This window comes from Setaria viridis, chromosome 2 (assembly GCF_005286985.2).
Source record: "Setaria viridis chromosome 2, Setaria_viridis_v4.0, whole genome shotgun sequence".
In the NCBI taxonomy this organism is placed as follows: Eukaryota; Viridiplantae; Streptophyta; class Magnoliopsida; order Poales; family Poaceae; genus Setaria; species Setaria viridis.
In genome coordinates this window covers 12,312,057-12,327,656 of record NC_048264.2, presented here as the reverse complement: position 1 = coordinate 12,327,656, position 15,600 = coordinate 12,312,057, and the positions used below count along the sequence as shown (strand labels likewise).

General features: G+C 48.2%; 2 protein-coding genes and 1 long non-coding RNA gene across 12 annotated transcripts; 1 reads left to right on the top strand and 2 right to left on the bottom strand.

The window, feature by feature from the left end:
- Positions 1–240: 240 nt before the first annotated feature.
- LOC117846624 (probable indole-3-pyruvate monooxygenase YUCCA5) lies at positions 241–2,720 on the top strand. Of its 2 annotated transcripts, none has more exons than XM_034727858.2 (3): positions 241–1,036; positions 1,157–1,528; positions 2,059–2,720. In XM_034727858.2, the coding sequence occupies exons 1-3, from the start codon at positions 410–412 to the stop codon at positions 2,239–2,241; spliced, it is 1,182 nt and encodes a 393-aa protein (XP_034583749.1). In that variant the 5' UTR covers positions 241–409; the 3' UTR covers positions 2,242–2,720. The 2 variants fall into 2 exon arrangements, with proteins under 2 accessions (XP_034583749.1, XP_034583748.1); XM_034727857.2 differs by having other exon boundaries at positions 1,154–1,528.
- Positions 2,721–2,726: 6 nt separating this feature from the next.
- Positions 2,727–7,757, bottom strand: LOC117846625 (uncharacterized). Of its 3 annotated transcripts, none has more exons than XR_004638367.2 (4): positions 7,438–7,757; positions 7,286–7,348; positions 4,119–7,175; positions 2,727–3,009 (listed from the first exon to the last, which is right to left on the bottom strand). It is a non-coding gene; the product is annotated as an uncharacterized lncRNA (long non-coding RNA). The 3 variants fall into 3 exon arrangements; XR_004638369.2 differs by having other exon boundaries at positions 6,963–7,175; XR_011897584.1 differs by lacking the exon at positions 2,727–3,009 and having other exon boundaries at positions 3,995–7,175.
- Positions 7,758–7,812: 55 nt separating this feature from the next.
- LOC117845773 (pentatricopeptide repeat-containing protein CRR2, chloroplastic) lies at positions 7,813–15,331 on the bottom strand. Of its 7 annotated transcripts, none has more exons than XM_034726856.2 (3): positions 12,758–15,331; positions 11,509–11,672; positions 7,813–8,141 (listed from the first exon to the last, which is right to left on the bottom strand). In XM_034726856.2, the coding sequence occupies exon 1, from the start codon at positions 14,721–14,723 to the stop codon at positions 13,056–13,058; it is 1,668 nt and encodes a 555-aa protein (XP_034582747.2). In that variant the 5' UTR covers positions 14,724–15,331; the 3' UTR covers positions 7,813–8,141; positions 11,509–11,672; positions 12,758–13,055. The 7 variants fall into 7 exon arrangements, with proteins under 7 accessions (XP_034582747.2, XP_034582737.2, XP_034582738.2 ...); XM_034726846.2 differs by having other exon boundaries at positions 9,115–11,632; XM_034726847.2 differs by having other exon boundaries at positions 9,144–11,632.
- Positions 15,332–15,600: the final 269 nt, after the last annotated feature.

The following is a 15,600-nucleotide window of genomic DNA, read 5'->3' as shown; positions in this document are numbered from 1 at the left end:
GTCGTTCGATCGATCGTGTCTAACTCGGTGCACGACGATTCTCTTCTCTACACACCGGCAAATTAAAAGGCACGCGCATGCAGCAGTATACTAAGCCCTCCCCCGCGGCAGAACCAGATTCGGCTTTTGCCGTGGCGGGAAATAAGTAATCGCGACCCCTTACACACCACAATATGTCCTTGTCAACTTCGTGTCTTCGTCCTCCCATCCCCAGCGGCCTATTTAAACCCCATGAGTGCAACCCCTCCCTCCTCCACTACTACACAACACAGCCATTCATCTCCCTTCCTGCGCCCATCCATCCCTCTCGCCTCGTGTTGACACCGTCGTCTAGACAGGCAGAAAGAGAGAGAGGAATTCGATCATCATCACACAACGCTAAGCTAAGCGACTCGTCGTCGTCGAAGCCATGGTGGTGTGGGTGAACGGGCCGATCGTGGTGGGCGCCGGGCCGGCGGGGCTGTCGGTGGCGGCGTGCCTCCGCGCCCGTGGCGTGCCGTCGGTGGTGCTGGACCGCGCCGACTGCGTCGCCTCCCTGTGGCAGCGCCGCGCGTACGACCGCCTCCGCCTCCACCTGCCCCGCCACTTCTGCGAGCTCCCCGGGATGCCCTTCCCGGATCACTATCCGGAGTACCCCACCAAGAGCCAGTTCGTCGACTACCTCGAGGCCTACGCGGCGCGCGCCGGCGTCGAGCCGCGCTTCAACCAGGCCGTCACCTCGGCGCGCTACGACGCCGCCGCGGGGCTCTGGCGGGTGCGCGCCGAGGACGCCTCCGCCGGGGGCGCCGGCACCGCTACCGAGTACATCGGCCGCTGGCTCGTTGTCGCCACGGGCGAGAACGCCGAGCGCGTCGTGCCGGACTTCGACGGCGCCGACGAGTTCGCCGGCCCCGTCTCCCACGTCTCCGAGTACAAGTGCGGTGAGGCGTACCGCGGCAAGCGCGTCCTCGTCGTTGGCTGCGGCAACTCAGGCATGGAGGTCTGCCTCGACCTCTGCGACCACAATGCCCTCCCCGCCATGGTCGTCAGGGACTCGGTGAGCACCCCACTCCATGTCTCCATCAACACGCACGCACACTTATATTTATATATATGTGTATCTATTCGCAAGCAATTCGCGTGCTGACTCGACCGCTCTCTCCTTGTCGACAAGAAGGTGCACGTCCTGCCGCGGGAGATGTTCGGCGTCGCGACCTTCTACATCGCCGCCTTCCTCCTCCGCTTCCTGCCGCTGTGGCTCGTCGACATGATCCTCGTCGTCCTCGCGCGCCTCTTCCTCGGCAACCTGGAGAAGCTCGGCATCCACCGCCCCTCCGGCGGCCCGCTGGAGCTCAAGAACACCAGGGGCAGGACGCCGGTGCTCGACATCGGCGCGCTCGCCAGGATCCGCTCCGGCGACATCGAGGTCGTGCCGGGGATCAAGAGGTTCTTCCGCGGCGGCGCCGAGCTCGTCGACGGCCGCCGCGTCGCCGCCGACGCGGTTATCCTCGCCACCGGCTACCACAGCAACGTCCCTCAGTGGCTCAAGGTACGGCACCCTGGGTGCTGCATAATGAAAATCCCCTCGTGGGCGCAGTCAGGGTTCGGGGTTTTTCCGCGGCCGGGAGCCGAAGTCGCTTGCTCTTGATGAAAAACGGTGGGGGACTGGGGGCAGCTCCCCCTCCGGTCGCTTTTTTTTTCATTAACTTATCGCACCTGCTGCATGTCACATCCGTAGTGGGTCACTTTTCATTTCGAAACAAACAGTTAACAAAAGCTCGAACTGAAAAAGGTTGGGGGGGAAGAAGAGAAATTCTATATGCTAGCAGCAGCTAAGTAATTAACATTTAATCAACACTTGGTGAGAGGACAAAGCGAGGTGTATTGTACCGAAAAGGGCCTTGAAAAAGGCTGGATAATGATGCCTAACAAAGTAGGGCTTTCTAATGTTAATTTGACAGTTCCAAAGTTGTTAGGTAGTACTAAAAGTGTCATCCCCCATTCCTCTAAATACTTTATTGCATTATCATAAAAAAGCTCGTGTCATCTGATTGAGCCTTAATCTCTTGTGGTGTTCAGGGAAGTGACTTCTTCACCCAGGAAGGGTACCCCAGGGTGCCGTTCCCAGACGGCTGGAAGGGGGAGTCAGGGCTCTACTCTGTTGGCTTCACCAGGAGAGGCCTCTCCGGCGTCTCCTCCGACGCCGTCAAGGTTGCGCAGGACATCGCTATGGAATGGGACCAGCAAACTTCCACATTATGATGGATTGATGGATGGACAATCAAAGAACTTACCGATGGCCATCGTTAACCGCTGATGGACCTGCTAACGTCACATATCTTGTCATCGAATTGGTGCATGTCCAACAAAGCTCGACACAATTTGGCCAAGAATTGTCCAGGCACAAGTTCAGACATACAGGACCATCTTGGAGCAGAGAAGTTCCGGGGAACCATAGACCAAGAAACAGAGGACGATCCAGTGGTGCCAGAAACAAACTTAAGAGTGTCAGGGATGATGCTTCGTTCAACGATGGCGAGGAGGCCGGATTGTGCGCATCAAGTAGCAGAGCCCAGATTTTGCTGTACCCATGGGCCCTTATATATGTACAGAGTGTTATGTAGTAAAGTTGTGTATAGTACTTCTAGTGGTTGGTAGAGTGTTAGAAAAGTTGACATGCATGTGTACTACCTTGATGTTTATGTATGAAGTTGACAATGAGAATGACCTATTCTATTTAATCTTCTTTGCAGTAACAGCTCCAAGTTTATTAAGCTGTGGTTTTCATTCTGCTTGGACTATGTTTCCATACTCTATGAAAACAGAAAAACAAAACAGAGTTTCCAAGATAGTTTTCCTCACCTCAAAGAAAACATAAACAATTATTCATATCAATTTGTTTATAATCTTCGGGCTGCATAACTATAACAAACGAATTTGAAGATTGATTCTCCATCACCGAATACAGCTTTTGTAAAGTATCTTGCAGGATTGAAGTATACTGGTCCGAACTGCTAGTCTGTCTCTATCCTGCAACAAAAGTTCATCTATAGTTTTACTGTAATACTCAATAAAGCAGGATTAAAAATAAAGTATCTTTTCATATTTTGAGCATCGAGTGGCATACATGTCATTATCTAGAAAAAGCAGCATACTGTAGCTAGTTAGCGAGATTTGTATCACATCTGCTCATTTTATTGCTTGTGTGTTTAGCATATGTTGAATCGTTAAAAGTTATTATTAAAGTTAGTGACTTTGGCAGAAAAGGGACCATTGAGTTATAGAGCATAAGTTCCTGAAAGAATTTCATATGATATTTTTGCGTACGGTAAGAACCAATGTATGTTTCTCCATTGCAAATGGGGCCTATATGCTGTTTTTGGTTTTATTGGAACGAGTGGCAGGGGTTCCGCCCATCCATTAAAAAGAGAAACGAAGCTTAACAAAGTAGAACACCCGGTCCCAAATAGACTCGTTGGTATGTGCCCTTTTGATGGTGCCTGAACTTTAAATCTACCTTTGTTGCAGTGAAAGAATATCAACATCATTGCACTGGAATCCATGGATTGCAGTTGTCCTCAAGTCGACTAATTTACATTAGTTGGGACGGCAGGGAATAAGTTTCAACACTAGTCACCATTTATGGTGGGAAATCAATTAGAAAACACATGTTCTCACCCCTTGACAATTTTTGAAAGAGAAATGAACATGGGACATGTTTCCCAAAAAAATATCCAAAAGTGTGGCTTAATGCAGATCATGTATCTCACCTATATGAGAACTATTCAAGGTTAACTTGCTTTAATAACCTCCAGCTCGAATACTATGTTTAAGATCTAAGACTTTACTTATCCCCAATTGGCTCCCACCCTCTCACACTGTATTTACCAAGAATCTTAAAGCTCCTCGAGGTTTGACAGCCAGTCACCAAGTTCCTAGGCTGAAACGATTTGATAAGTCGGCAACAAAACTGTTGCTGTTTTTCTAGAACGTGCTAGAACAGGGACAATCTACATTCCCGGGATGAAGGACACGGAATGGTTCTACATTTTCGAATGAGTATGGTTCGCCAACCTTTTATACAAAATATTATTTAAAGTACATGTACTAACTAATTATTAGCCAAACTCAGAGCTTACCCGACTTTAATTGACAATTTCAGAATTGAAATGTAGATGTCAAGCTTTCTCCAGCCAACCATGAACGCCAAGCCTTTCCGGATTGCTCAAGCAAACCAACATCTTCATAAAACACCTCCCCATCCCGAAATATAGTGATTAAAACTCCAACTTCCACCACACCAACACCGTAGCATGCCCTCCTTGTACAATAGCACTTGCATAAGTGTAACAGTCTTCTGGTCGATTTCATCGTGGGGGAGAGAATGGGTTGTTCAAGACCAAGAGGGTCATTAACCTTCTTTTTTCCTTCTATAAATCCCTCAAGGAAAAGCTGTTGGTACCCCCCCCCCCCCCTAATGGCATGCTAAGCATGTGGGAAATAATTCCCCGTGCTTGCAACACAAGCGGACTCTAAAGCACATCCTATTTGGGTACGTCGTTGAGTACACTAAACGTGTGCTGAAACTGAACCTGCACGAAGCTTGACCACAGCAGAGAGGTCACCCACACATCACGCATTGACGCTCCCCTAGCTATCGACGGCGTTATGGCTGTAGACCCTCGCAGGACGCCCACGGGAAAACGATCTCTCCGGAGAGAGTGGCGCTCCGCTCCCCTTGTTCCCATCTCTCGGCGGATCGCTTTCCGTGGCCACGGCCGGGAAGGATCGCCGATTCTACCGTCGTTTTCCGGGACATCAACGCCTTAGCTGTAGCGAATTCAATTCGGCGAGACTCCGGGGAGCTCAGCGAGCGAGCTTCGGCGACCGGACGCCAATGTCGACCACGCCATCTCCATACGACGCCGCCAAAGGCACACGTACAATGCACGGTGTGCAAGTGGTGTTTGCTTCGGACAAGCAGGGTCATCGCCGGCGGGAGCCGTGGCAATCCGCCATGGAAACAAAAGTTTCTTCCGCACGAGACACCATGACTCCCTCTGTCCCTTTTTATCGGTCATTCTCAAACGTAATTAACTTTGACCAAATATATATATAATTATTAATATTTATGGTACATAATTAGTATCATTATATAGATCGTTAAATTTATTTTTATAATAAATTTATTTAAAATATAAATATTGTTAATATCTTATACAAATGTAGTCAAATTTAAAAAGTTTGAACAGCATGCTTCCCATTCCATGCTGATAAATATTAAGGGACGGAGGGAGTGCATATATATATACTCTTGATGTGACGTTGAGGGTAGATGATGGATGGGCTCCTGCGGACACAAGGCACTGCACCCCACCGGAAGCCTCGTATTGTACAAGCCCTCGCCGGAGGTCTGCTTCCTGCCTGGCTGCCTGCTAGCAACTGCAGAAGGTTCCTCACCCACTGTCACGACAAGGCTACCTGCCAGCCACGCGCACTGTGCTCGGATTCTCGGAAGCACAAGCTCGTCACGTGGGAGTGTCCGTACACACGGGTAGGTCTCGCCGGATACACTACTATGTACACACCCATTGATGCCGCTAGCTAGGTTTACACTCGTACTACGTCGTACTGTATCCCAGGTCCATCCATGGTACCTCGTCTCGCACCGCATCCTACGCCACACGTACACATCTTGCAGCTGATCGAGTGATCGACGCGCACTGTGCGCGCATGGATGGATCCTATGCTGCCGTGTGGCGAGTACAAGGGCAAGATCCATGGCCTGGGCTAGGCTGTTCCGCCGCATCCGACTTTCACTGTGCCAAACATGGCCAGCCCATCCCCATGTGGTCCAGATCCCAAAGAAGAGAGAGTGAGTCCAGACATCATCTCGCATAGTACCGATCACCTCACCTTTAAACAGGGGTCAAGTAAGGAGCGCGCGCGGACACTGTCAGGTAACTATTGGGACGCGAACATTGCAGGTGGCTCAATAGCGCGATTCCCCGAGACATTCCTTTTCACTGATCCGAAAGGCGGGTTGCGTTCATGCACGGCGCGGTCCGCTGTGCGCCCTTAACTCTTCCCACTTACCTGTCCGCATTGCTTGTCACCAATCATCCCGCGTCGGATCATCGGACTGTTGGTTGCCACGAGGCCTACATGTTCTTGGGCACCTGGCAGTCGCCGGATGTTACAGCCATCTCGCCATCGGAACAACAGCACAGGGTGATCGATGCCGAGGACCCATCCATTCCATCGTACATAACCAGCCAGCCTTGCACAACGAGACTTAAAGGGGTCGATCGGTATCGCGTATGGTACGAACATGTAGTCACCCATACGGATAATACGGGCCTCGTCCACCATGGATGGATGAAGTGGGTGCTGCCAAGCGCGTACGGACAGGAGGAAGCAATGATGACGGGGAGGGCGGAGAGCCCGGCGCCATCCCACGGCCGTGCCACCAGAAGCGGGACAGGGACGATGTCCGGAGTCCCACTCCGCGCGTATCCGTCCCGTCCAGCGAGCGCGGCGACCCATCTCGCTGGCCGCGACAGCGACGGCCCCGAACCCCGATCCGTCCAGTCGCGCCAGGGGGCCCGCGCCGGGAAACAATTAAATTCGAATCACCGCGGCCCCCCAGCGCTCCCCCGGCCGTCGCCCTCAGCAGCACCAGGGCCGGAGAGCGACGGCGCCGACGCGTGCCAGCCAGCCAGCCAGCAGCTCCCCCGGCCCATGTGACCGGCACATGACCACCCCCGGCATGGCGCGAGGCGCGGAGTAGCCCTCGGCTCGCCGCGCCCGCTCGCCGGGGTAGAATCACCGGGCCGCGCCAGGGAGCGACCAGACCACGGTGAAAAAAGAAGACGTGCACGCCGTCGGTCAGCCGGCGTCTCGGCAGGGGCACGGCCACGGGGGGCCGTGCACCCATTCGGACGAGCAGCTTGATTGGCTGCGAGCGAGCGAGGGGCGCGTACCTTGGGATCCAACAGTGACAGTGGATCCCATCCACGTGAGATCTTCATGGGCGGGGAGCGGCCGGGCCGGCTTAATGGCGCGAGGTACAACAAGTCCATGATTGGCTGGTTATCAGTGCCCTGTCAAGTCCCACATCAACAATTACTTCCACGAGAGCAACGGCCGAGACCAAGCTACCACCACATGGCGCCGATATGTTACCACCAGATAGACTGTAGTACGTAACAACGAGATTGATTTTTATTTTTCATCGGAAAAATAAAACACTGCTACCCAAACAGGCCGTTAAAAAGGGCCACAGCACCAACAGCAAACCGCGTACCTGGTGCAGTGATCCGCATGTAGAGTACTGATCTTCCTATTGCTACCTCACCCAAGAATTACGCTGTTCCACATGATGAGCAAATTTATCAGTCGGCATTAGGAACACATTTATATATCAAGTCAAGACCAAAGCAGGGACGCACAGCTCACCAGTGGATAACACAATGCGCCCCGGAGAGCTAGAAGCGGTGCGGTTGGAGCCTCGCAATCATGTATTAATGGCTAATCATCATGCCATTAGCATGCCGCCATCTTTTAAGACGGGGAGAACCGCCTACAAAAGGGATATAGCAGCCCTACACATGGCATTGCTAAAGACCGGGGGGGACAATTATGACACGACACCAACAACGATCCCCCGACGAAAGGCTACAGCGCCCCGAGCCGTTCCAGTCAGGGGGCTTGCTTAATTCCGAGATGACACGCCTCTGCGCGCATGTGATCGCGAGGACCTAACCAACAACATGGGAAGTTGGGGGGGGGGGGGGGGGGGGGGGGGGGGGGGGGGGGGGGGGGGGGGGGGGGGGGGCGGGGGGAGTCCTCGCGATCATGGTGAGATCTCAATCCAGTGAGTCATGATATTCTGGAAAGGGTCGCAGGACCAAACCTGCTGTCACCTCTGAAAGTGAACAAGCCTGCTCATCGAATAAGGAAATGGCTGATGGATCCACATGGCGAGGCTGTTCATGGACAGAACCAGAGCAAAGATCAACTCCCTTTACGCCAGACACGAGCATTGCATAGGAGGCACATGAGATACCAACTGAGATATGACCATAGATTCGCTCTCGAGACAACACGACGATCTGACTTCTTATTTCCACTTCCATGATGTGCCTGTTCATCAAATATCCCTGGAATCATAGCCAAACTTGTCGGTGAGAACATTGTTACGTTTATCAAACAACATTATGGGCTTTATGCCCTAAAGTGCTACAATGGGAACTGAGCAATGACAATTGTACTACTAGGCATAAATGGTAAGATAAAAATACCACTCCATGATGTCATAGCAAATTAGCAATGTAGGATGCATTTTTTTTTTCCCTTTAGCGGTATCAGAAACACACACTTAAAACTATCCACCAGCACCAAATTTTCACAGAAAAGTATAATTTGATCTATGCATTGTATGAGGCTAGCTGCTCTAGTGTTACTAAAGAAATATGGGTTGCATTGTTTTCATTCCTGGAAGAATGATTGCAAATTATGGGTTGCGTTGTTTTCCTTCATGATCACCATGCCCTTGAAATGATTATTACTATTAGATCTCTGAAAAATGACACACACCAAAGACAGTCGCAAAATGCCAAAATTAACAATTTTTACCAAGAGATTTCAGAGTTCAAACCATGAAAGAGTCGCTCTATGAGAATTCTAAATGTGCCTTTTACAAATTATGGTCCTAGAGGCTAATATGCTTAATGCAAGAAGAAAGTAAAGGATCATATACAGCACATGTATCAGAGCTTTAGGGCAAACCAAGTGTTAGGCTGTTAGGAACTTCTATCTGGATACAGTATGGGCCATATGGGTGCATAGTGCATAACAAACTATGCTGAATGGCTGGTCATCATTTGCCCATCACATCTTACATAATGCTAGATAAGTGATGGCAACTGAAATACAAATAAATGGACAGGTTGTATTTCGAATACATCTCTAGTTAAGGACTTCTTTGAGACCTTTGAACAAAGATTTGGACAAATACATCCTGCATATCCAGCAAAATTTACAAAATTAACAGTGGTATACTTATGATTGTTTCTATTCCACCATGTGTTATCAAACAGTTGGGGATCAAACGAGTTGAGAAATATTTTGTACCAGGAAGTTACATGGACTATAGCCATTACCAGAATATTTCCTATCCTCCACAAGCACTAGCAGCTATCTGGGATTGATGCACAATAAAGAAGTTACACAATTCAGTATCTTTATTATCCTTGTATCTGCTCTTTGAAATCTAACTAACAACAATAAACATAGACCACGAGATTATAATGCAGGAAAACAGTTGCAGTAGTAACAGGTATTACCTCTGGATGTGATACTTTATGTTTCTTTAGCTATGCTATCAAGGTTAATAAATGAACATAGGCATTGGTCCAACTTTAAGTCACAGGCTGAAAACCATGACACTGTATAGTAATCATAAACTCCTCGTGGAGACTTCACCACATGAGGGAGTCAAGTTTTTCATTCAAGGAATCAAAAGATTTGTCAATACACCTCTATCACTTTTAATCATGGACCATGCACTGCATTTCTAGTTACATCACTTCAAGATTGCACTTGCTGAAGATGTCTACAAGATAACATTGGCATATTCCTTGAAGTTCTTAGTAAACAAAAGCTGCAGGCTTAACCTACTACACCACTTAAATTAGTTTAGCTGCTGATCAGCCACTGATATCAAGCAAAGAATAATCAAAATGTATATTGAACAACTGTATTACTGTAAGAAGCACATAATCATATATTTCTAATACAAGTAGAGTGACCAAGTTCGCAAGATCTCTACCCTACTAAGTGCACAAATAATTAGACATAAATTTAATTACAGAACCACATGAATACGAATATGCTGATGATCAAATCATTCATGGTGATACTCAGTTGCACGCACATTAGTGCACAGCATAATCCACAGAAGATCATCTAAGGTAGCATGATAACCTACACCATCCTGACACCAGCTCAATATTTTTTGAAGGAAACAAAAAGAAAGAGGAATGTTGCTACAGTGCTGGCTTAAATGTATCACATGCTATAGTCCAAGGTAGTATATGGAATAATACATGTGAGCAGTAAAAAGAAATGAGGCAAGGGAAACAACCAAAGTCCTGCAGGATGGGAGTCGGGACTTGGAAGATAGCATGCTTACCACCAATGGTTTCGCTGGCTCCTATGACACAAAACATGATATCGTTTTCTATTTTGCTGAACCGATAGTCCAACTGGTAAATTATCGGTTAGACCAAAGAAGCCTGAACCAAGAGCCCGAACAGTTTATTTAAGTATGGTTCTATGTTCTTACTAACTTGCATATACAGTGTGCTACTAACAGATATAGACTAGTAAATGTCATATGTTGAATCTATGCTGCCAATAATATTAAATGAAGTGAGAAGTGTTTTAAGAATTAACAGTGGAATCCACATGCAGTAATGCACGCTAGGTATTATTTAGCGCCCCAAATGATTTCTTGCTTATATACGCGATTTTGTAAGGTCCAGGAGCCAAATCACAACTATACAATGTGTGTCAAACTGACAATAATTGTCTTCCAAGCGGAGTGTTCTAGAATCCAGAACCAATTGCTTGGATTTAAATATTGAGTAGTATGTGGAAGAAATCAGAAAAGCAGTTGTTCAGATTTGAAAGTGGACGGGAGGTTTTCACAATCCATTTTGTTGCATTCATTTTGTAGTACCCAGTATCTTATCTTCAGAATCCAACATTTAATTTGAATGGAATGTCTTCATTAATAAGGTAGAGTTGATATGCACTAAAATAAATGTCACCAGCAAGCTTGGCAGCCTATGAGCCTGGTAGACCTAGAGCTCCTTTTCCTGACATGCTGCATAATGCTTCATTCTTATGGTCAATATTATTTCTGATCAGAATGTTCATGCAAACATTACTGTGGTATTACACCAAAAAACTTCCTGAACATTTTTTAAGGAAAAAAAGAGTAGTCCTAATTCTGATAGACTTATGATACAAAAGCATGGGGCATTTTAGTTGTATAAGTTAAACATAATTAAACTACAAGATGGGATGTGAGACTCGGTTCATGCAAGTTTATTTCTTGGTTGATTGGTCAAAATACACTAGGCAACCTTGAAGTAATAGGCACCATTTAAAAATAGTAAAGAACTTGTAATGAACTAACAACCAGATATAAATATTATCTCCAAGGAATTTAACACAACATCAGACATATGAGTGTCATTTCCTTCCTCTGGCAGTAAATTAATTTGGGAACAGAAGTCACCAAGCAAATAGGATAAGAGAATGCACAGTATTCGAATTTCATTTTCATATGCATGACAACAAACAATTGTACTGAAACATGTAGGTTAAAAAATAAATTTCATAATCATGGCTCTTGTGAGGGCACTATACTGGAAACCAATTGCAAGTGCAAGTTAGGATGGACCATAAAAAAATATATTTCTTTTTGTTTGCACAAACAAAGAAGTAAAGAACACGCACCTTCACTTTGAGGAAATGTTTCACATGCTTGTATTGCCACTTATGCAGATGCTGATAGTAAGAACATGATATATAAGCATCTGATTTTTTGCTCTCTTGCAGTTCCATTATGATTTCATTCAATCTGGTTTAACAACAATTATCCTGCTTTATGTTAGTCCAACCTAGATATGCAGATTCACAGCCAAGCAAAGCTTGAATCAGGTTTATTCACCAGCCAACTAATTGTTATCCAGCCAAAGTCAAAAGTTCTAATAGTAGGTTGGAACTGACAAGGCCACACAAGCATTTATGATATGATTGACTTTTGTGAATCCATTACCAAGATCTCTTACAAGCATCATCCAATCATTGTTAGTTCGGCTAAGCAACACACTTCAATCATATCCTGTACTTGTGAAAGAATGCAGCAAGCCATGTCAAACATCAGCATATAAAACTGAGATACGGGTGTCAGTCAGTCAGGAGTCAGGGGATAGGTTACAGACCTAGATGGAAAGTTGTCACAAGCCTTTATACAAGGTATGGCATGTCAATGGTGCTGGAACATCAAGATATAAATGTTTCACAGTAATCTAATGGTTTTAAAAAGCAACTGAACACAAAGTTAGCCTCATGCACTCTCAAGTTGCAGCTTGGTTGTTTATGCATTGTTCAACTAGGCACAAATCTTCACCATTTTCTACTGCCCTAACTCATCGTAGGGCCTATAAACTAGTTAACATCAGTAATCACATGGTCAACCCCGCATCCAAATTCAATCAGCCACTTTACCAGCGGACAGTGCATTTTGCAAACATGCAGCTAAACACTTTTTCCTGTTGCTTTGATTTCAGTTTGTGCGCCAGAGAAAAAGGAGAATAGGACACACATTCAATAAACAGAAACAAAGAAAGCAACTAAACTACACTGGAGTTGGTAAAGGTAATCTGCAAGGATGCTAACATAGTAAATTGATAGAAGAAAACAATCCTCACGGAACAAGAACATAATTATGAAATTGTTAAAAATATCTAATTATAGATGTCTGTTCTAGAGATGACAACATATAAATTTAAGCATATTGTTTAAGGAACTGCAGATATAAGATAAACTTGCTAGCTTAGGGAAACCTCTTGTACGTTTAAGCTTCCTTGTTCTACTATACATGTATAATTTAGCTTCATGGATGGAGAAGAACACCAAATTATGAATCAATTAAATATTTTCTATATCTCAAAATATGGACGTATAAGAAGCAAAAATTTACCTGGAGAACATGGAAAGAGTGGATATTGCGGACAACTTTGACACTATAGAAGGCATATTTGTTGTTTAAAGGCTCCAACAGTAGATGTGTCATCTATAAATATACAAGTACGGAGTATTGCAGATCTGATATTGTAGCTTCAATACACCCTGGACCAGTAATGTGCGTGATCTGATGCAATCGCCTTCCAGGGAGCAGCCATCTAAAATGTACACTTTAGATCAGAAGTGTTGAAAGGCCATCCATAAGTCACTCATTGAAAGGCCATCCATAAGTCACTCAAAAAAGCATTGTTAACTTAAGTTTGATTTACCCAACTACGACCAGTTTTCTTCTTCAATGACCCCTGATTAATTGTACTCCTTACTCGCTCAACAAGATTCCACCTTCTTGAAGAGGCATTTACGTTAGAAACTGCAACCAGATTTGATGGTTTTCCTTCTCCCAGTCTAAGAAGAGACTTGGAGGCCAAATCTTGAATCTCTTTGTTGCTGTGTGTTACAGAAGCATCCAAAAGTGCTCCCCAAACACTAGGGCCTGGTTCTACACTCATTGACTTTATAAAGTCCAAGGCATGGTCAAGGTGCCCAGATCGACCAAGTAAATCAACAATGCATGCACACATCTCCTCAGTGGGCTGAACCCCATGATCCTTTACTATGGAGTTGTATATGTTAAGGCCCTTCAACACCAAGCCCGCACGGCAACACGCTGAAAGAACACCCAGGCCAACTATACTATCAGGTTTAACCCCAGAGGCAAGCATCTGATTGAATAAATCAACTGCTTCCACACCCATACCATGAATGCCATAACCCAAAATCATTGCACCCCATGAGATCACATCTTTGCACCAGCTTGTATCTTCAAAGACCCGCCTTGCATAATGCAAGGCCCCACACTTCGCGTAGGTATCAATCAAAGCATTGTTCAGTGACACATCCCCATACATCGCCATCCTCACTGCGAAACCATGCACCTGCTTCCCCTCTGCTAAGGCTGAGAGCGCCTCAATGGCCGAGAGCACACTAATCAATGCAATCGTATTTGGTAGGATGCCATCAATCAGCCACATTGCCCTGAATGCTTCCACAGCACCCTCAAACATATCGTTCTCCGTGTACCCTCCCACCATGGCGGTCCAGGAAACAACGTTCCTCCGCTCCATCCCGTTGAGAACTGTGTGCGCAAGGTCCGTGCGGCCGACCCTGCAGTACATGGACACGAGGCCACTGCTGACATGGAAATCACCCGCCCCACACATCCCAGCCCTCACGGCGTAGCAATGCAGCTCCCTGCCCCGGCGGGCGGACGGGCACGCGGGCAGCATGGCAGAGACCGTGAACCGGTCGGGTGCGCACCTATCCGCGACCATCCGCCGGACGAGGCCCCACGCGCCCTCATCCGCGGCGTCGGGCGTGTGCGAGTGCGAGATGAGGGTGTTGTAGGAGGACGCGGTGCGCGCGGGCATTTCGTCGAACAGGCGGCGCGCGAGGCCCGGGCGGGGGGCGGGAGGGCGGAGGTAGAGCCGGATGAGGGAGTTGGCCAGGACGGGGTCGGCGTGGAGGAGGCCGAGGCGGAGGGCGAAGGCGTGGAGGGCTTCCGCCGCGGCGGCGGTGGCGCCGGAGGGGAGGGAGGAGGTGAGGGCGGAGAGGGTGAATGCGTCGGGGCGGCGGCGCGGGAGGAGGAGGTGGCGGAAGAGGTGGAGCGGGAGGTGCGCGTGTGAGGGCTCCGCGGTGGCAGCGAGCGCGGAGAGGAGGGAGTTGAAGACGGGCAGCGGGACGCCGGCCGGGTCCGCAAGCACGGCGGCCAGGCGGGACGCCACGGGCGCCGGGAGCGGGCGCATTGGTGTAAGCCAGAGGAACAAGGCGGGCGCGGCGGGAGTTAAAGATTGGGGTTGGCCAAAGCGTTGGGCCGCGTCCGGCGGAAAATTACATAATTTTTTTGTTTTTGGTGAATGGCGCATCACAGCCCAAAATAAGGTGCCGGTGTTGGCAGCTGGGCCTCCACGTTAACAAGCGGGGGTATTTACTTATGATTATAAATTTGTGTCACATAAATGTGAGGAGAAACTTTTTTTTATTAAAGCCTAACGAAATGAAATATGAGCCTCGTGAAAAATGGAGAGAGATGAAATGCAGTTGGCTCGGTTATTTCATGGAAAACCTGTCCACCCTCTCGAACTCAACATTTGGATAATTTCCTCTTTTTTTTTCCCAGATAATGATCATGAATTCGCTCAAGACTAATCGTCGCCATCACTGGCGGAAGGAGATGGCACCAGTTTCCCTTGGGCCTTGGCTACCCCGGTCGGAAGCTAGCTAGCGACAGCACACTACTACGCACTCTGGCAGTACAAGCTGTACTCGCACCCCCGTGCCCAACGGCTGCAGTACGCGTACTGCGCGCGTCAGCTGCAAGCGCCGAGCGCGCGACGAAGTACAACAAGAGAGCGCGCGGCCAATATAATCTTGGCGTCCGTGGAGATCTCTGTCAGTACGATCGCCGGCCGCCGGCCACAAGGAGAGGCTGGGCTGGACATCGATGGCGATAGCGTGTGGTCCTCCGCCATTGCTCTCCTCTGTCCCGCCCTTCGAGGGAAGAACGCAAGGGAGCTCCTGCAGGGGCGAGATGGGAACACATGCCGTTGCCGGGCGCTGTCGCCGCCGCCGCGCATGTGTTCTCAGGTCGCCCCCGCCGGGCCTTCCTTGCCGCCGCCGCCGCCGCCGCCTCCGGCGGCTGCTGCACGGACGGAGGCCCACGACGACGATGAGCGAGCCGCCGCGGGTTCCGCTGCGGATAGTGCACGTACGTCCGCTTTGCCGCTCCTCTCCTTCTTCCGT